Here is a 22,467-nt window from a genome sequence, read left to right as displayed (position 1 = left end):
ATTTCCCAATTTTTTGTTATATTGAAAAGGCATGTTATAGTCTCGTTAAGTTTATCGACTGTAAAGTCAAACGTGTTCGTGGTGTAGGTACCTACTAGTTAATTTACTGATATTGCGATATCACCATGCAAAATTACAATTAGTATATTAGTGCTCAACACTGAGAACAAATTGAGTTTTTACAGTTTATTCAAAAGACATTGAGGCATTTGTATATTGTATTTTTGGTGTAATGAAAGTTTTTATTGGTGCAATACTGCATACAAAATTTCAACATAGTTCTTTGATTTCATGAAACATGGAATACCAGATTATAAACTATTTGCAAGCTACCGTTGAGATAAAAATGTGTTTGCTTACCCTGTAAACTTGCATGTTTACTGTCGCAAAAGTGTACTTATAGATGCAAGTGTGCTATTTTTAGGTTCAACTTGTTACGCCCCTTTTCGTTAACGATGAATTTTTGCAATGGTAAAATGTAATGAAACATGTTTTTAGGCACAGAATTGATGGTAGTAAAAATTATATATATATATGTGTTGCAACTCCAAATTTACTTTGGAGCAAATCATGGAAATTAGACTTCGAGTATCTATCTATCTATCTATCTATTTGCGGCCAACGTTTTTGCAAATGGGTGTGTGTATATATATATATATATATATATATATATATATATATATATATATATATATACAGTCGTTATCATTAAGGTTGTCCATGTCAATATATATATACAAATATATAAATATCAATCACGTGACCATTAAACATGGCTTATTTTGCTCACTCACCTCTTGTTTCTTTATTATTATTAATATAATTTACCTTACTATGACATTTAAGAATTTTTCACGATAGATTTCCAACGATTTCCCACAAAATTAACGTATGCAGTACAATCACGTGATCGATATTTAGGTATTTATATATATTTTCAGCTGACAACCTTATTGATAACAACTGTATATATATATATATATATACATATATATATATATATATATATATATATATATATATATATATATATTTCAAAATATTTCAAAATAATAAACCAAAAAGAGTACCTTCAAGTCTTGAACGGAATAAAAATTACCATGGCAGTAAATGTTATCACTATATGAGAAAGTGCCTCTCACATTTGAGATTGATACTAGTAGGAGAACAATATTTTAGAAAGTTTTAACAATTTATGCATGACAAGAAGAAATATGATGTTCATTCTCATTAAATATTCAAGCAGTGTATCCAATCAAAATGCAGTATTTGCTTTTTGCAGTTAAACTAAACTAAATTTTCTCTGATCACTAGTGTTAGTCATGCCTGAAAATGGTTAAAATTTTGCATACCAGTGAATTTGAAATTTTGAACTGACCTATTGTCATTGTCAGCCTGTGACCAACACCGTTTTTTCCTTTCAGTTTTAAATTTTGAAAATCCATTTGGGTGTTCCAAGTAACCCAAGCAGGCTTAGTAGGTTATCGTATTTACGCTTACAACGTGTACTTTTATATCCTTCACAGTAACAATATACTTGCGATGTTGAGGTCTGCTTGGTGCTAACTGTGAAACTAAAACTGCGTATTTTTGCAACTACGTGTTCTTCAAAATGGCAGCTCAGGGAAATCTGCGAATAGCAGTGAAAAATCTTTATCGACAGGTAATATGAACTGGTCTGTACAGAGGAAGACTTTGGTACTTTGCATTGCCCTGAAAAAATGCAGTCAGAAAAAAATTCTGGTGCAATGTCATTGCCATAATAGACCTTTCCCCTTTTAAGCCGGTTTTCCACTAGCGATATTTTTCGCGCGAATCGACAGTTTACTTTTGTTCGAGAGCTCTCAACTGCAAACATCTGGAACAAATTGCTTAAATACAAAGGAATAAAGTCGCTTCGCGCGAAAAATATCGCTAGTGGAAAACCGGCTTTAGGCGCGCAATGCGTGACGGTAGTTGATTAGCAATATCGCTCAGCTTTGAAGCGATTTTGTTTGTAGGTAAACTCAATCGCTCCTGAACATGGCATTGTGATTTCGCAATCATAACTCAAATTGACATTGATAATCACCTACCGTCACGCGTTGCCCGCTTGAAAGCTAGCGGTACTTGCAGTTTCCTGTTCCAAGATCGTTAGTGAAATTTCTTATATTTATTTAATTATTTTTATCCTCCAAAGTTCTATTCTTAATATTACAAAGACCATTGTTCAGATTTCATAAATTTCACAGCTCTATCACCTTGGTAAGGATTATCCTGCAGGAAAGGAATATTTTCACGCGAAATTACACCAAGCTTTCATGAAGAATAAGGATGTCACTGATCCGAAACAGATTCAACAGCTCATCGATCGAGGAAATTATGTGGTGAAAGAACTGGAAGCACTGTACATGTTACGCAAGTATAGAACTTTAAAAAAACGGTATTATAGTTGATTCATTTCTGTTAATCTTTAATGATATTCCATAAAACTTTGTATATACAGTTGAAAGAAAAATATATATAATATACGGTTATACACGGTATAACCGTAATACAAGAGCTATGATTGGTCGACTTGTTAGCCTCGTTTCGCTCTGTAGAGAAATAGGTGTATTCAATATTTGACAAAAATTGAGATTTTATATACTATTAAGTTTTCAGGAGCATATTAATTAAATTCTGGAAGCAAAATTTGGAATTTATGCACGCCAGGGCAGTCAAAATGTATTATCGTTGCGTAATCTACAAGAATATTATCTGCTTTTGGAAAATAAAAAAATCGCTTTGGAAAATCGCTATGGGAAATCCCACTTCTCGCGCAAAATTCCGCCCAGTGGAAAACATGCTTGAGGGGTAACCACTCTAAGGGCTGCTTTCCACTAACGCGTTTTCTGTGGGTAAGTACACGCGCGTAAAAGTTGTTTTATAATTAATTTTAGCCAGAAAAATACACCAAATCATCAACAGAACCCAAACCTATGTATCTGGATGTTCAATCGTTGATTTCATAAGCACATTTAAGTGATTTTAAACTTTTACGTGCTTGTACGTAGGTGCAAAAAAAAACACGACAATGGAAAACAGCCCTTGTATTAGTATAAAGTCTCATCGTCGATTTACCAACCTTTAGAAGAGTTTTGAAACTAAAAATAGAAACTTTGTAGCTATATTATAATCTTAGCTTTTTCAATATTGCAATGCATAACAGCCATGTTTAAATGTAAACTTTTATTTTTTCTATGGTATTTTTTAAAGTCATCAGTATATATATCTCTCAGCTGTAACAGCACATTCTTGCAATGAAGATGGCATGCATGAATTGTTAAACATGAAAAATTAAATACATTATTAATCTCCTGGGGTAATGAAAAGGAAACATACTTGCTCAGAGAGCTCGAGTTTCCACTTTGATCGATTTCAATTTCGCCACGAGGGATAATGAATATATTAACGACTTTTATGGTAGGATAATCGGGGACGGAGACAAATGAAATTTCATTTTCATTACCAAAAACAAGCTTTTTTCTTGTTTCTGGTTATTATTCACTGTTCTAGATTATTGATAATTTTAAAAGCACGCTTAAATAAATACATTATTAGATTCCGGGGTTAAAATCAATTACTCTGTATTCGTTTCGTATTTGGTTGCTTCGCAAGGTATAAAAATGTACCGTCGTTACGTGAATAGATTAGACATCATCAGCATTGTATAGCGTCGCTATATCGTGATGCATGGACACTTCGTACACTAGGACTGACCGAACGAGAAGTTAGATGGTACAGCGGTACTGGCAAAACTATAACCACCTTGCATGTCCAGATTTCTTGTTTCTACAAAAAATTTAAAACGAATTTTAAATTGACAATTTTCAGTATGAGGTATGCCTTGTTCTCAAAGAAGTTCGGGCCTGGTCAAGGTTGGTAGGTCCTTTCGTCATGATTGGACTTTTGGAGTGATCACTGCATGACTTTCAGGGACGAGACCATAGTAAACAAAGAAAGCGCGACACGCGCACGAGATCACACGCGCAAGTCAAAGTCTGGGTTGGGGGGCCTGGGGTATTCAGTTCTACCCGATTTCTTTTGTTAGTGCAATATTTTTATCGTCAATCAATAATATCCCCAGTCAATAATATCCTCACCTTGTGCCGCCCTCCGCTGATCAGCCAACACGAATAAACGTTGCAGCTCTTGTTTCTGTTCGTCGTTAAGATTATTTGTTAACTGATTGTACCACACTGGATCTTGGGCTTGAATACCTATAATCACGTTGCAGAAATATACGATTAAACACTTCCTTATGTTATTACAAGACGCGAGGCGTAATATCTACAATCTTTCCCACATCCGCTCTATTCTTTCGACGACCCCACCCCTTTAATGTCGGTTTCTAACTATTCATTATTGTGCTTTCGTAAATACGCAGACAGTATCCTGTGTCGATTAAAGCTAATCGTCCCACAATCGTTCTGTCGATTACATATAGCATAATAAGGTTTGACTGAAGTAGTACTTTTGTCCTCCCAAAACGTAAAACTTTAAACAATATTATTAAAATCACTTGATTACAAATTCGAATATGGGTGATCATTTTATAAACGCATATTGTTCACATGGCCCTTTTTAATATATTCAAACAAAAAATTCCAATCATAAAAGGAGTTTTTTTTTTAAATCCATTGAATTATTATCCCAAGTACAACTGTATATCGTTCATTCCGCGTTATTCACTAACACTTCACCATTACAATGATCGTGCGTGTCTTAAGAAAGTGACTTACTCAATAAACATTGTTTAAAAACAGAGTACTCGTCAACAGCGTCTTCGTTGTCAATTGTCGTTGTATAAGCCTCAAGTTCCGTTTCATCATCTTCATCACCATCGTCGTCGAGCAACGCACTCGTCGTCTGCAAAAACATACACGAGAAGATTTCATGAAACTGAAAAGCTGAAGGCACGATGCATTTTTTCTTGCAACTTGCAATGCAATTCTACTTTTGAGAGATGTAAATTATTGACGAGTTTTCAAAAAGTATGAAAAAAATCCTTGGAATGTAATGAAAACGAAAGTTTCGTAGTTGCCAAATATTAATTTAGATCACTTAAAAGTAACTTCGCATTTAATTTATTGCAAGTTGCAAGAAAAATTGAAAAATTTTACGATTCATGCAGAGAGGTTAAGAGATTAGAAGGACGTGTTATTAAGACTAGTTTCTGCAAAATAATGTTGGACAATAGCTTTACCCGTTTTGCAAGATTTTCAACATAAACAATATCATCTTCATTTAACTCATCGTCGTCACTTTCCAACTCTCCTACACAGGATAAAGAAATGGTTATTAAGAAGAGATAATTATTAAGCCAATTAGTATTAGTTCCTATACGTTCCCAACCTTCATCGGCATCTTCGCCTTCAACACTGTCATCGTCATCATCGTCACTGTCTTCACCATCCAACAAAGCTTGTTCTTAACAACAAATATTTCAGCTGATTTATGAATAATAGCATGAAAAACAATCCAGTCACATATGCAGATCAAATATATCAAATTTGTAGCAATCGGACAGTGGAGAGAGAACAACGAAAATTCGTCTCGTTCTATTTGCAGTTTTAGATAAAACTTACTTTCATAGGATCTTTGAAGTCCAGAAAAAATCATTAACAAGGAAGGAATGATTTTCGACGCACAATCATGTAATCCCTTTGGCCTCAGAGAACTGTTTATACCAAGAATAGAACATAGACCAAGAACAAACATTTTCCGATCATGTAATCTACAAAGAAGAAATGATCGTGAATTATCTTCAACAAATCTCTACCTAAAGGCCGGTTTTTCACTGGAGATAATTTTCGCGCGAAGCGACATTTTACTTTTGTTTCAGACCAGTCAAGTGCACCATTCGGAATAAGTTGCTCAAATACAAAGGAATAAACTTTCTTTTGCGCGTAAAATATCGCTAGTAGAAAATTTTTCAGTTCTCTCAATTTCAATTCTTGTAACTCCATAAGTTGTAAAGAGGATAGATTAATATCTAGGAAATGATTTCTAATTATAAAATAACATCTAATTCGATCGACCTCCATAAATTGATTCCTTTCTCACGGACTACCAGAAAGGAAGAACATGTAATCTCTTTTTTCTTTTCACTTTCATGCACTATTATTTCTAAATATTGATAGTGACAATTATTGAAATCGAGTTGAAAATTAAATACGATCTCAAAATACTTTGCTTGTGTTTGACCTTTGAACCATGTAGAAGTACTTTGAGTGTTCCATAAAATGCTCTTGTTAAATACTGCAGGGTTTTTTGTCGTTTAACTTTTTGTTGCATGTTTGGAGATATTATACATACCCTAAAAAGCAATTAGCGTCGCCCATCCATTGAGCAAAGAACTGGACAGTTATCGGTTCGTTAGATTCCGGTAAATGCAATTTATCCAAAATAGTCGTAAGAAACGTTGGATTATAGTAAAGCGTAGCCACGACCTAAAAAGACATATCGGGCATATCAACTACTCAATAAAAGTTTTGTTCTTTCAAACTGTAAAACATTGAGCTTTGAACACAAAAATCATGATCTATATGTCAGTCAGGTATTCTATGTATTTTATTTGGTTTGCGGGACCTATCTTTATCCCTATTACTTTAAAGAAGCAAGAACGCAATTTTGGAAGAACCACTTGCCGACAATTAACTGAACACAAACTGCTTATAAAATATCGAGCTTTAACACAAGTTAATAAATAAATAGCCAGTTCATTATTCTCTCAAGGACACAGTGGCAGCACATCACTTGAAGGATAGAAAATAATGACAGGCATAAAAATATGAAAGTTTTACTATCAGTATCAACTTTTTTCACGACGAGAAAATGAAACGGACAAAACAGTGTTGTGCATGCAGCACTCCATCACGGAAATGGTTGTTAACAGTGTTTTTATAGTTGAACTTGCTGAAACTTTTAGTGGCAACTTGTTGATCGACAGCCATGTTCGAGGAGCGCAGAACAATATTGTTGGTTTGTGAGCCAAATATATATATAATTATATCACAATATGGGAGATAAAGCCCAGAAAAATCTCACTCGACGCGTACACTTTAAACACTATATAGACCTCATAGCTATATACAAAATTTGTTCCTGATTGCCGACTAGGCACATCTATACTGCACACGGTCTCTAGCGCTGCCAGTCGATTCTTGTTTTTATATGAATGCAAAATACTCACCACTTGCAAACACATCACTCTAAGTTCACTCGTCACCACATTTCTTGTTAATCGAGCCAAGGCAACTTGGGCAAACGGAGTGATCCACTAGAAACAAGAATAAACTCGATTAAATCGTATCTACCCTTCCCTTCTCTTATTGAGCACAGCAATAAAATATTAATCTCACGAGTCAAGCTTTCACTTTGTTAGTTTCACTTGAAAAATAGGAGGAAATGTTTTTGAAAGACTCATCGCCCGCTTACCTGATCGATTCGGCCTGGAAATTGCAATATTGCGACTTCTAAAAGTTTAGCAGCATAGCACTGTGCATCTTCTCCAGTATCATCATCTGCTAGTATCTGAAAAATGTTTTAATAAACATTTCATTTCCATTTCATTTAGACGCTAATGGACGACTTGCGCTTTAGACTAATTTTTGATCGAAGTAACTAGAAGAAAATAAATCATCACAGCCAGAAAGATCTTACTTAAATTAGTAAAACTGCCAAATTTGGCTGCGAAATTTTGTAAAATACGGAAAATATAGCCATGCGAAGTTGGCAAATTTTGTATACTTTTGTATTACGTGCGGAAATGTGTAACTAAATTAGTTACACACTTTTGGCCGTAATACAAAAGTATACAAAATTCGTCAATTTCGCATGGCTATATTTTCCGTAATTTACAACAATTCGCAGCCAAACTTGGCAGTTTTACTTATTTTAGTAAGCTCTTTCAGAAAATGTCCTTTTTATCGCCGAGGTAAGAAATTAGTCTAAAGCGCAAGTCGTCCATTGTTTCATTTTAGAAATTGACCATTGTTTTAAATGATAGGATACGCAAGATAAGATGGACATCTTACCCTTCATAGGATAAGAGAAGATATACAGTAGACAGCTACAGTATATAGAGAATAAACAGTAGGGACCACTCAAGTAAGAAATTTTTGTCTCACGCATATCTTATTACGCATGCATGGCATTACCATATTCACAGCCAGTCAATTGCATTTTTCAGCCAATCAGATCTTCGAGCTGGCTAACGGCAGCCAGTAACTATATGTAAATACAGTATACAGCACTGCAGGGTTGCACAGTGAAATGGCCCTATACACTGTTCTCTCCCGATACCGTGATATAAGGTATATAATTATTACATAATGTACCAAGAACTCCCTATCATACCTTTTGACACATCGTGTAAAGTATCTCCATATTTTTCGGGTTAGAAAGAAACACTTCAGGATCGACAGTTAAATAATTATGAAGAGGACTGGACATATCTGCAAAGTCAAATAAACTGCGTGTATGATTAAAAGAAACATCTAAATCGACTTGTTTAATTACATGCAGAAGTATATGCATGTATAGATAAAAGCGGGCTTGGACTTGCGGACGTGAGGATTGGCGAGTGGTTAACGTGGACTATAGTGAACCATGCATACTCTTATGTAGACCATCTAGCTCATTTACGTGGCCATTACAGCGTTGTGGTGCACTGTCTGTCCAGTTTATTTAATAAACCAACACACTCCTATGTATAGATCTACTAGCTTATTTAGTTAGCCATTATAGTGTTGGGGAGTATTGTCTGTCTAGATTTCCTCACAAGGACATTGGAATACACAATCCATTACATGAGAAAGGACATACAAAGGAATTACCTAAACTTCAAGGTGTCAAGAACGGTTAAAACAAACCTGTAAAGAAGTCATAGCCATCTCTTTCAAAAGCTTCATACATTATATAGAAAAGGCTCCACATTAGTGGGGATATTTGATATAACGTGGCCGTGACCATAATGGCAAGCACATCTTCATAGAAATCTAAAAATGAATTATATATGATAATTTAGCCTGATCTAAAACAGGCGAAAACCCGCGGGTGACATTTCTAAGCCAGGTCGCATCTCAGGGTGTCTAGAAAATCATTTTCATAAAAAATGTTCACTCCCAACGAGGGCTATATAAGAAAAACATGCAAGGCCTCTACTTTGAAGTGGAAAAAAAATTATAAAAAAGCATACACTAGCTTTACAAACTACATACAAGGACAAATTGCACAAGGGACAAATTGCACATGCAGAGCGATATTGATATAATAATGGCACGTACCAATTATTCCTTGTTTAAGTACTGCTTCGATTATGCTATAAACTATTTTCTCCAACTCATCGCGAACCTAGAAAATTATTGACAACGCATGTGAACGAAGAACGTTTTAGCAGACAACAAACAACCACCAGTCAATTAATCAACTGCAAACAAATTCCACCGTATATGCAAAAACAAAACCCCGTGCACGAGATTGACTACCTTGACACAGGTAAAATCCATGTAAAACTACCAATAACCCTGCATGCATGCAATAAAACCAATGGCAAATACAACCAACAACTTTTATAACTCATATGCATAAAGCCCCATTTACACTACGCACAATTTTGGCACGGTACCGAAAAAAAATGGCATGAGTGAAATTTTAAACTGAAAAATATTTAGCCAAAATTCGCCCGGATGAATTTGAGAATGATAAAATTTGGTCTTCCTAAATAGATGGTCCAATTTTCATCCGTACCAAAACTTAAATTGCGCGTAGTGTAAACGGGACTTAAATTAATATTGTCATTATTGTGATGCTGCTACTCTGAGTTACTTACTGGACAAGCTGAAAAATTAGCTTGACCACCAGCAACCTTTGGTTTGCTAGTCCAATGCTCTTACAACTGAGTTACTAGGTAAGCAAGTGAGCAAGTGATTTTTTGGAACTGAATCTCGACCCTTTCATGACTGTGTCTTAAAAAGGAAGAGCATTAGAGTAGCAAACCATGCAAAAGTCGCTGGTTCGATTCCCACCGTGGTCAAACTAATTATTCGGCTTATACCCGATTGGTAACTCAGGGTAGTACCATCACATTATTAAGCCATATAACCATTCGCAGCAACCAGTAACCACCATGCAGAACCGACAGCCAACCAACAACTATAAACCAACAGTTACGGCTAAAAAAACACCTGTACCAACAGTGGCATTAACGGTATCAACCATACACAACCACCATGCAGTAACAGCTAACAACCATCTGAATCTGCATTAACACCAACACCAACAACAACTAACTGCCAATTAACAATTTTGCAAGCAATAAGGACAGCTTACTACAGCACAAACCAAAACGAGTAGTCAAAATGCCTATTAATAACAGCGACAACATGAACTTACTTCCTTTGACTCGATTACGGAGATCATTGTATCAAAATTTGTTAAAATACCCATCGCTGTCACGGCTTTATCATCTGATTCATCGGAGTCCAGAAGGTTTTTAAACGTCATAGCCTACGAAAAAAAAGGGCAGAAAATAGAGAATTAGAACTAGAGTCCCATAGAAAAGAGAAATAGCTAGTGTAGAAGATAGAAATTACTGAAGTAGAATCACGCATAAAAGGAAATTCGTTACAAACCAAATGCTGTGCGATTATAACAGCCATTTCTCCAAGTCTAGGATCGTTTTGATACTGTTTTATAAGATCTTGCAAGGCGTCGGTTAAATCATCGTTCTCAGTTTCCCGAATAACGTTTAGTAGTTCTGAAAGAAAGTATAAACATGCACAGCCATTTTTATTTATTAGCACGTCTGGTAGGATATTGGTCTGATAACCCTTTTCCAGGGTTTATTTGTTTACCTTTAGCTATGAATTCAACCAATTTTCACGAGGGACGTATAGTGAATCTCTATAGTTATAGTTAGTACGAGAATTGGGCAACTGGATGCGTATACTTCGAAATTAACGATACGATTTCGATTTAACTACTCAAACATAATTCAATTTTTTTCACAACTCAGTATATATGTATAGCGGTAAACCGCTTGACTTTTTATGCACTCACCTTGAATAACAGCCTGCATGTAAGGTTGAATGAAATCTTTTGCTAAAAAATAGAAAGTTTCTATTTAACTTACAATATAATGTCAATTCAAAAAATTAGGATCATAAAACACTACTACACTCTGAAAAAATGGGATTTTCAACAATGTTGACGTAAGAATGCAACATGCACACGTATATTTGTGAAGTCATTAACAACCTTCTTTGACACATGCATGTTTTCGTTTTTTTAAGGACAGATGCGGTGATGCTCGAAGTCGCCCTATGGTGAAGTCGTGGCGTAAACATCGCGGTTAAAGACCATTTGTGCTTACCATTTACCTTAGGGAATCTGAACTTCCGGTCGTAAAAGCAAATGGTGCAAGGTATTTCTAGCGAAAATTTCGTAACTTTCCGAAGGAGATTTCTCGAACCATTTACTTTTCTCACCGGAATGTCCAATTTCCCAAGGTAAATGGTAAGCATCACATGCCTCTTGATCTTGTATAATGGATCTGTATAGGGCTAGGCAATGTGATTATTTCGGGCCAATATAGTCTCAAACCTGGTCCTCTAGAAATATACATGCATATTTTTTTCATTCAAGTAGCAAGGGGGAAATGGTATATGAATGATGGCAAGTGTTATATGATCGTTTGATAATTTTCTTGCGAATTTCTCACCTTTATCTTGCCTCTTGATGAAAAACTGCAAAGCAAGAGCTGCCTCAACTTTGACAGGTAATTCTTTATCGTGAAGAAGACAGACTCGGACGGCTTCCACTGCACGTTGAAGGTTGGCTTCGTTTTTGAAAGCTATTCTACTGAAGTAGTTCAACACCCAACAAGCCTGGAAAATACACCAGCATCGGTTAATTTCGACAAACGACAAATTAGACGTAAATGTAGTTTCGTTTACACATTAAGCTAGGGCTGCTTTCCACTGTCGCGCAGAAAATTTTAAATGCTTCCAAATGTTATTATTCCACAAATGGTCAAAAAACGCAAACTAAAATATGCGGAAAACAGAGTTCTTACGATTTATTCACCTGGCTTTATCAAATATGACATATATAAGGCCTAAACCTTTACGTGCGTATGAAAAACGCGACAGAGAGTGGAAAGCATGCAGCTCTAAGATTTCACCAAGTTTATGCTACGTTGATTTGAGCTGTGATGTCATGTGGACAGGTCGTTTGTGCCACGGCCCACGAACAGCAAAATGAGCAAGTATTAAACATGTTTGATAATTTCTGACTGACTGACTGACTTGCAAATGCAAAGTTTGGCTGCGAAATTTTGTAAAATAGGGAAAATATAGCCATACAAATTTGGCATAATTTGTATACTTTTGTATTATGTGTGGAAATGTGTAACTAATTTAATCACAAACCCCCGGCCGTAATACAAAAGTATACAAAATTCGTGAACTTCGCATGGCTATATTTTCCGTAATTCACAACAACTCCCAGTTGGCAGTTTTACTACTTTTAGCATAAGCTTTTTCATAAAATGTCCTCTTTATCGTCGATGTAAGAAATTAGCCTAAAGCGCAAGTCATCCATTGTTTTTGCATGTCAGCTATGTGCACCTTTCTCGCAATTTGTGAAGCAAGAAAGCATGTGCATGGGGGAGACGTTCTTAGAGATTATAAGATCAGTACAATAGGTCAATGTACAAAGTGTTGCGCGTTACCCTTGCGCGTACAAATCCCAATGGACTTCTTGTCTCATCAAACACGTGATGAACAAGCATAGCTTCCATATGGTCTTTATATTTCTTTTTCTAAACACAAAATGAAAGTAATATTTTAATATAGAAAATAATCGTCTAACTGATCGACTATTTAACGTCTTTAAGAAAATATAATCCCAGCCTGAACTACGATCAATATTTGCAAGGCACGGCTACATGAGTACCATAATTTACGTAATTTTATTAGTGCTCAGGCTACCGATACAAAGGCCGGATACGGATGTGCCAATAAATTGAGTGTGATGTAAACGGGGCTTAAAATGGGTACCCGAAGCCCATCCGGTCCCGGCCTTTGTTTGGTAGCCTGAGCACTAATGTTGGGTATGGGTACCAAATTTTGCCGCACCGTACCAATAAATTGACTGTAGTGTAAACAGGGCTATAATTGCGCATATTCATTGATATAGTAGAGACTCGATGTTACTTGTAAAATGGCCAAATCATTTACAGACAAAAATGCCTGCATTTTGTTTACGTCTCTGACTTTTCGAGAGGAACGTCGCATTCACTATTCAGTGGTGTGGCTAGAACAAGGGGGGGTTATTTTATTTCTTGAAAAAGCTAGGTGAATTAATCGAGAGAACCAATCCCCCAAAAAATTATAGTTCTAGCCACGCCACTGGTCGTATTTCTATTATTGAGTTTCATTCGTATTGTATGGTGACGAGGTTAAATCCGCAATTTTAGTTGTTCGTTTTAATTTCGCGACTCTACAACCATCTACCTGTCAACTGAAACAAATACTTTGCATGCATGCGCATGGTGCATGAAAAATAACATGTAACCTGATGATTCATTACTGTGTACAGTCCAAACTTGAAAGATTAGTTTTGGTTACATCACTTACACATGCATGCAAGTGCAATAAACCTAGCTATATGCAACCAACGTTTATTTATTACGGCGAAATTTGGCCGATTATAAGATGAAATACAGTATTATCACGCACAAAAAAATTCTGTAATATAAGTGAAATATTATAAGTACCTTTAATAATATATCAGACAAAGTACCGATCATGTGTAGAACACCATCTTTCTGTCTGGGATTTCTTGTCTCCGCCGGCGTGTTTAAGATTTGCACGCAAAAGTTCATCACAGGATCCAATATTTGCTTACGTTTTTGTGTAGCGCCTCGTAACAGACTTTGGGCTGCAGTGACTGGTGATACAAAATCTTCATATACGTCTAAAACAGCGCATTACATCAATTAGACATGGCGGGAGGAAAGGAATTTGTTTCAATGGTCCGGTTTATACTAGAGACGGATTATCCGTGTGACAGATCATTCGTATGAGTATAAACACACGACAAATTATCTATAATATATAGACGCGCGACATAGGACAAATATACCAAACGAAACAGAATAGCGCGTTTAGAAAGTGCGCGAGAATTGTGGAATTATTCACGTAGCTAGTAAAGAGTGCACAAGAGCCGTTTTATGATCAATTTTTCATAGTTCGTCCAACCCCGTATTACCCAACTACCGTTCGTCTAACTAGACGAACTATGGGTATAATTGGTGTTGACGGATGATCCGTCTGTCTGTTTGCCCGTGTTTACACACAGACGAACCAGAAGACGACTATCTTTTAGTTGCTATATTTGGAGTTCGTCCAGTCTAGACGGATGATCCGTCTCTAGCATAAATCTAGTCTAGTCTAATCGGATGATCCGTCTATAGTATAAATCGGGTCAGTGACGTTGCAGTTATTCTCCAAACGGAATTACGCAGAGGGATATAGTTCTAATGGGAGATAGGTGAATCTCTAAAACTATTGAATTGAAATATGGTGTAGTGCTATTATGATGCCTGCAGTCATCTTATACAGTAAGATTGCTATTATATTAAATACAAACAAATCCTACCCCTTACCATACTTGAACCGGATAAACTCATAGGGATCATCCTGCCATAACTCTTCGTCTTCATCCGTGTGGCACATTATAGGAAATACAATTTCAACGATGATTGTCTAGAAGTAAAGAAATGTTTTATCACCTTTTAGCGCCTCACAGACACGCCATGCGGGAAGAATGCACTGAATCGCTACTGAATGGGAGAAGGGGGAAGTGGCATAACATCATGGTTTTAGGAAGTCATAGATCCGTTTACACAACATTCAATCAATCGGCGTACGGTCGCATAAAATGGGGACCGTATACCAATTCGCTCGTGCTTGGCCTTTGTATTGGTAGCCTGTACACTCATAAAATTGGGTTCGGGTAAATATTATACCCATGCCGTGATAATGAATTGCGTGTAGTGTAAACGGAGCTCATGTGAAAACAGAGGTCACACAGTAATGCCAGGGGTCTTGATTGAGACACTCTACATCTAAGAACACTCGACATCGCGGAAATTGGTTTGCATTCATATAAACTTACTAAACTTTGCCACAATTCTTAATCCTTAGGCCTAGTTCATACGTCGCATTTTGGTCGCGTCGAATGCAATTCAAACAATAGATAATGAGATGGTAAACCTCATTCAGCCTCATTATCATCTCATAATCTATTGTTTGAATTGCATTCGACGCGACCAAAATACGACGTATGAACTAGGCCTTAGCCTTTAAATTGGATGAGGGAAAAGATTTAGAAATATAAGCTCTACAAATATGACTTGCACAAAAGATTTGAAGCTCTGCAAATGAATAGTGACTTTTTGTCAACGTAACGGAAGATAACAACTACATAAATAAACAAATTACGCATGATACGTACGTGCATGTGTGGTTTCATCACTTTCCAGTGGAGTGCGTTAGAAACACTGTTATGAAAGAGCAGAAGATTGGAGGTAAACAATCCTATTAAGATAATAGGAACGGCGCATGCATGCATGCACACGATAGGCATATGTTTGTCGACGACGACCCTTTGCACGCGCATGGAGGTGAAAAAAATCACTGTGCACGCGTGTCAATTTAACGATTCAATAAATCTTTTCTTACTAACAAAGAATTACTATTAGGGAGGATAGCATGCAGTAGGAGGAAACCTAATTCCGATTTATAAACTGTTGTGTTGCGCAATGATTTCTTTATCAATTGTTAAAATGATTCGCACCATGCATGCAACGTCATGTATACATGTATTTACTGTAATAAAATTTATATCGTTTGCCCCATGTTTTTATCACTGAAAATATACTATTAACTTACCCATTCTTAAGGTAGTTCAAAGCCATTTGAAGAACTCTTGGTGCGACATATATCTTTCGTCTGTGATTGTCGAGAACCTTGAGTACTGTTTGTGTGTTTCCAACTAAAAGATAACGATTTACAACGTTAATAGTTTACATACAATCATACTCAATACATTTTAATATACCAAGGCCTCCTCATCAACTATGCTGACTCTTATATGCACTCATATCTCATATCATACTCTTGTTTTTTCATTGCAACGCTCCGACGATTTTAGTCCATAGTCATTTCACAATTGTACCTTAACAACAGCCAATAGGCTTCAAATTATTATTTTGAAAGATCTCAAAATGTTCACGTCTGCAGATATTTTGTTTATAAAAAGGTTTCACGTATTTCACCTGGCTATATCTTGTGCATTAGAATCAATATTTGACCGCAGAATTTGCATTCAAATATTAAATGGCGTAGCGGTTTAACCAACCTGCGAATGTTTTGCAGAAATATGTTGCGAATGTTTCGTACGCCTTGTCAATCGATCCTGGAGTGCCATACCTATATTGAGATAAAGATAAATTTTGCAGGGTTTATGAACCATTCGCTCTAAAGGCCATCTTACACGGTGCAATTGTTCTTGCAAGTTGCAATGCCATTCTACTTTTGAGAGGTGTATATTTGGGAACAACGAAACTTTTGTGTTTATTACACTTCATGCACACTGCAAGACTCTTCACTAATTTACATCTCTTAGAAGTGTAACAGGGCTTAATGGTATCATGCAGCGAGCATTTTATTCATATCTGTTGATTCTGTGCATGCATGCAGTCGACAAATATTCCACATTTTATCTTTTCTCTTGCAATTCCTAATTAAATACTTTTTTCTTCACATTATGCCGCACTCTGTATAATTGTTCCATAGTTGTAGCCGTCATATTTTTTCGCTAACGAGTAGGGAAAAAGCCAGTTTTTAAAAGAAACGGTGTTACACGATTTAATTCTTCCTCCAACTTGCAATGCGCAATTCTACTTCTGAGAGATGTAAATTAGTAGAGGGTTTTCGAAATGTTTGCATGTATACAAGAAAACATCCGTGCGTTGTAATAAGTACAGAAAGTACAAAAGGTAAGTACTTGCCAAATTTGTTGCCATCTTTCAAAAAGTGGAACTGGTTTGCAAGTGGCAAGAAAAATGGCAAGAAAAATTGCAAAAAAAATTGCATCGTGTCACACGGCCTTGATGCGCTAAAGACAATATTTGTCTTGGGAACAAAAAGGAAATTTGCGGGAATAGATTTGTAAATAAGTCAGTTAACACATTTTCGCACGTTATACAAAAGTAGCATAGAAAACTTGCAACTTCACATTGTTTTATTTTGCGCATTTTCCGTTTTATTTTTCGCATTTTCTTCTTGTTACGCAGATCTAAAATTAGTCTATAGCGCATAAGGTCCATTGTTGAAAGTAGCAAACAAAACGTTGTACAAAGTTGAGGTCTGTTTTGTGTTTGTCCCGAAATCTGTATACCTCTCGAATAATCGACACATCGAATGGATAGCCCATTTCTTTAGTTTCCACCACGAAGATTTCTCTTGTTCTTCCTCATCCAACTGTGTACATTCCTTTGAAAAAGAAAATAGTTAGTTACATGATACTCAATGATAAGCCCTGCATGCGAATGATTTAAAATACAGTGATATATTAAGGGTGAAGCAGCTTGCTTGCCGAGAAGTTGCTGAGTGGAAAAACGGGCGTGGAGGATACTAATATCTTCATGCATATATGTACGAAGTGCTAATATTTGGGTTCATCCAACTTAGAATATTTAGAAAGCGAAATTTTACCATATGCGCAAAAATTTTACATTCGACGCCAAAATCTCGAAATACTTTACAAACATTTTGCCCTTTTTTTAAATCCTCCCAACACGACAATGTAAGCAACATGTTAAAGTGTCTAAAAATATTTTTTTTGTGCTTCTATAATATAATCAGTTCTTCGACCAGACGTCGCTAAGGAAATTTTGCCCACTATTGTTCTTTTAATCAGATTACGGATAAAGGATAGTCTGTGCAGCAATCACATTTCTGCATGCTAAACGAATGTGTCTTCATAGTCGATCAAAACACTGCAATGCAGTGGCGGATCTAGGGGTGTGCAGAATAAATTACAGACCTTAACTTTAAATTCAAAACACCTTAATATATAACAACGCTATTGGATATAGATTTGAAAAGAATATTCTTACATTTAAATCTACCAATGCGATTCCGATTTTAAGCTGGGTAATTTATTCTGCACACCCCTAAATCCGTCACTGCTGCAATGCGCAAAAATAATTTTTGCGACACTTGCAATATCAACTAAAATCCGAGATAGACATAAACATGCAGACTAGTCAAGACTAGTTTACATGGCTGATGGCATAACCTGATAAATTTTTGAGGGGGTTTTACACTCAGGCTGATAGGCTTCCTCTTTTTCACAAGGGTTTCGTGGCACAGAGAACACTTCCACTTTATACGAATACAAGTCTTTCAAAGAAGTCACACCAGTTGATACATACCTCGGGTACTTGTTGGTCAACGATAGCTTGATATAATTGTACCCATGTTGGAAGATTCTGTTCTGTCAGCACATCAGTTGGTAGATGATACTAAAAAGGTCATAAATACAAGAATTTTAATATAGTACCTGGCATATGACAAATTCCGCCGGTTATTTTCAATATCAGTGTCTAGAACGTTTGATGGCTTTTCAAAAACTTCCAAAAGTCGTCTATATAAAATAGGACAGTTGTACGCCTGACGTATGAAAATGAGTGATTGTGCCAATATTTTCCTATATATTCACTGATAATGACAATAAATAGTCCAAAGTACCCATTCAACCGCTAATGATATGTGAAAACCATAATCACATCGGCCAGGAGGTTATCAATTGAGTTCGTTTCTCCGTGAAAGTGAGCATGTGTATGTGTGTTTGAGTACAAAAACTCTGACAAAAACCATCAGCAAAAGATTACCTGAAACACTGCAAACAGCGTCTTTATGACCATTTTCTTTATTTCAGTAGCAGGCTGTGATTGATCTTGCATCAAACTAGCACAGCGTTGGTACATTAACGGAAGGAATTCTTTCATAGTGTCGTTGAGGACGGTTCGTTGCTCTGCTTTTTTAAACTCGTACTTCTTGACTATTTGATAGAGGGCGACCAGTGCGCCAAACCACGACGATTTGTTATCACTGGACAGGTAATTATGAATGGTGCGCGGAGCGGTCGGCCAGTGTTCAGGAAAATCGTGAATTAAAATTTTACCAATGCACACGGTCAATTGTAATCTGTAAAAAAGTGAAGTTAGTCATAATTCATTCTGTTTAGAAGGGGAAGAAGAAAAATGAACAGAATTTTTTCTTAAGGTTGGATCTATTATTTCATCGCCAATTAGGCCACAAATAATAACACTGTATTACTCCTTGATCCATACCTATATTCATACTTGATTGTGAGTTCTAGGGGATGGATGCTAGCAAAACCAAACCAAAGAGGTTCCCCACAATACATGCACTATAATTATATTAGTTTGCTTATTTCAAAACATTACATTATAATTCCTTTTTAAAATTATGCCACTATGAATTTTCTATAATATTTTTTTTTCATATACAAATTTCCTCAGATTTTTTATTTAGTGTTTGTTTAATAGATTATTTGACAAATCTCACCAAAATATTTTCACAATTTTACATCATATTATGTATTAGTACATGTAAAAACAAAGTTGATTATTGAAAATTCTGGTCTCAGATTGGTTGAATGACCTTGGAAACAATGACCTTCTCTACCCCTCATATCCATGACATTAACATTTTATTGAGGTGGACACTTGGAGGAGGATCTGAGATTTCATTTACCACAGTCTGTCAGTCTTCCCAAAACCCAGTACATAGTCACAGAGAGGAGAAAACATTTACAAACCTGATTAGTTCCGGTGAATGAATTATTGCTTCAATTATATTGTTTCGAATAAGGTTTTTATCTTCTGCGGAAATAACAAATGGCATCTCAACATCAACACAGTTCTTAGGATCTCTATCTCGCCAACATTGTGTAATCATATTTTTCAAGTAGATACCACCTAAAAAAACAAAATTTATTTAATACATACAGTACATTAGACTAGAATTAGGGTAAAAATGGTACCTATCCCTTATAGAAGCAATCAACAATCATCAATGAGACTTTCTCACAATGATGAATATCTGCAATTTTTGGGATAATTTCAATTTTCCTAAATAGGTTTAAACAATCACAACATTATGAAAACCATTTTTCTAGAGTGAACAGACCATTTTAAGAGCCCAAAATTATGCTCTCAATTTTGAAAAAAAGCACCCCAAAAATGGTACAGCATATTTATCACAATGAAAAAGCTAATTATTATGGGTCACCCACAATATAGCCTTCTGGCTCAATATAGCCTTCTGGCTCAATATAACCTTCTGGCTCAATATAGCCTTCTAGCTCAAATGTGTGGCCTTCTGGCTCATACGTGTAGCCCTCTGGCTCAATATAGCCTTCTGGTTCAATATAGCCTTCTGGTTCAATATAGCCTTCTGGTTCAATATAGCCTTCTGGCTCATACATGTAGCCTTCTGGCTCAATATAACCTTCTGGCTCAATATAGCCTTCTAGCTCATATGTGTGGCCTTCTGGCTCATACGTGTAGCCCTCTGGCTCAATATAGCCTTCTGGTTCAATATAGCCTTCTGGTTCAATATAGCCTTCTGGTTCAATATAGCCTTCTGGCTCATACATGTAGCCTTCTGGCTCATATGTGTGGCCTTCTGGCTCAATATAGCCTTCTGGTTCAATATAGCCTTCTGGTCAATATAGCCTTCTGGCTCAATATAGCCTTCTGGCTCATATGTGTGGCCTTCTGGCTCAATATAGCCTTCTGGCTCAATATAGCCTTCTGGTTCAATATAGCCTTCTGGCTCATATGTGTGGCCTTCTGGCTCAATATAGCCTTCTGGCTTATAAGTCTCAGACTGATAGACTGCCATACAGTAAACAGAATCACCATTAATGGTTGGCTAAGTTGCCTAATAAAACACAAAACAATACAATTCTGTAAATTTTTCAATGTTTTATATATATATTGAAAACAAATGGCTTTTTTAATGCATACCATTCTTCTGAAGAAGATGATTGTAATATACATGTTAAAACAATGTGATAAAATTGTTCTAAACTTTTAATTATTTTGTCAACCCATTAACTGGAGATTGAATTTAATTAATTAACCCATTAACTGGTGATTACCTAAAAGCATTTATGTTGAACACTTTTGTATGTAAGGTGAACCTTTATAGCAAATTATTCGAAAATAGAATCAACTTGCTAGGAGAATATGTGTTCGGACTTATGCAACAATCAACTGAAATAGGCCCCCTGACACAGGCCAGGATTTTTACATTTCTTAGTGGTCTTTTACAGTGTTAAACTATGCAGCTGTTTGGCACACTTTTATAATGGTGTTAAACTCAGGTATTAAATTAAAAAGGGGATACTTCTTTAAAACATCCCATATCATATACAAAGTATCATTAAACCAGGTCTATATTCTGGTTTAATGGTTTTCAGATGTTTGGGTAGCTGATGGTTTTAAATTTTGTTATGCAACACATTATATTAAGTTGTCATTAAAAGTTTCACTTTGTACAAGATGTGATCTCACTAATTAAAGTTTTTTTAATGTCTTGAATTTCTTGGATTTTTGTGCAAATAGACTGGAACACAACATTGAGAATTTGCAAGTATGCAATTTATCAAATAAACTGGTATTTGAATTCAACCGTTTTTGTAAGTGTGTTTAAAACTTATAGAATAGGAATTTCCATCCTCGGTGAATATAAATAAAATTAGCGTCTCTCCAATGTACCAAAGTATTTATAAACTGCAATACCATTGCAACTGCTGATATATCCATGGTATACATACCAGCCTGGCGAATAGGTTGTTGAACTTCAGTAGACATAACCACTTGAAGTAACCGCGACACAAACCCTGACGCTCTGTAAACCTAAATACGATTTTTAACATCAAAACAAAACGGCAGTGATTAGTCCTTTGAAAATAAACAACTACTTTAACTAAGTACAATAAAAATTTCAAACACACGTGGTACTTTGACGTATTATTTTTCAACAAATATATAAACCCGAACCTCGTTCAACTGTCTCTCCGCTTCTACTCTTAAATTTGGATCGAGGGTACATGCCAAAATTTGAGCAAGTTGATTGATATCCATTTTGATCGCTGGCAAACTGTTGAATACCGGCGAAATATATGTAGTTCCTCGACAGCCGTTCAAACGGCGGACATGATATATAAACCACTCTTTCACAGGCACAGCCCACAGGCGCAGGCGGATTACATCAGGCATCAGGCGGCTGCACATCTTGCGGGAATATTCGTCCAAATCCAGTTTTTAAATGC

General features: G+C 36.0%; 1 protein-coding gene across 1 annotated transcript; it reads right to left on the bottom strand.

The window, feature by feature from the left end:
* Positions 1–3,143: 3,143 nt before the first annotated feature.
* On the bottom strand, positions 3,144–22,421 carry LOC114537725 (importin-7-like). Its single transcript, XM_028558820.1, has 28 exons — positions 22,196–22,421; positions 21,970–22,051; positions 19,945–20,104; positions 18,992–19,307; positions 18,533–18,622; positions 17,494–17,588; positions 16,453–16,523; positions 15,984–16,086; positions 15,547–15,592; positions 14,696–14,795; positions 13,805–14,004; positions 12,758–12,847; positions 11,747–11,912; positions 11,086–11,127; positions 10,659–10,783; positions 10,420–10,533; positions 9,312–9,378; positions 8,898–9,023; positions 8,383–8,480; positions 7,462–7,557; positions 7,217–7,303; positions 6,340–6,473; positions 5,610–5,758; positions 5,377–5,451; positions 5,228–5,298; positions 4,764–4,890; positions 4,125–4,241; positions 3,144–3,813 (listed from the first exon to the last, which is right to left on the bottom strand). Exons 1-28 carry the CDS (start codon positions 22,412–22,414, stop codon positions 3,731–3,733), a joined length of 3,249 nt encoding a protein of 1,082 aa, XP_028414621.1. The 5' UTR covers positions 22,415–22,421; the 3' UTR covers positions 3,144–3,730.
* Positions 22,422–22,467: the final 46 nt, after the last annotated feature.

This window comes from Dendronephthya gigantea, unplaced genomic scaffold, assembly GCF_004324835.1.
Source record: "Dendronephthya gigantea isolate DGI-Jeju-01 unplaced genomic scaffold, DenGig_1.0 000163F, whole genome shotgun sequence".
Lineage (NCBI taxonomy): Eukaryota > Metazoa > Cnidaria > Anthozoa > Malacalcyonacea > Nephtheidae > Dendronephthya > Dendronephthya gigantea.
The sequence above is the reverse complement of the archived record's forward strand: the minus strand, read 5'-3'. Positions and strand labels throughout refer to the sequence as shown.

Excerpts from the sequence above, each read along its gene's own strand:
- LOC114537725 (XM_028558820.1), bottom strand. The coding sequence starts at position 22,414 with ATGCCTGATGTAATCCGCCTGCGCCTGTGGGCTGTGCCTGTGAAAGAG. Across the intron at positions 22,052-22,195 it reads CGGAGAGACAGTTGAACGAG|GTTTACAGAGCGTCAGGGTT; the intron begins GTTCGGGTTTAT and ends AATCGTATTTAG. Across the intron at positions 5,759-6,339 it reads GACGCTAATTGCTTTTTAGG|ATTACATGATCGGAAAATGT; the intron begins GTATGTATAATA and ends TCTTCTTTGTAG.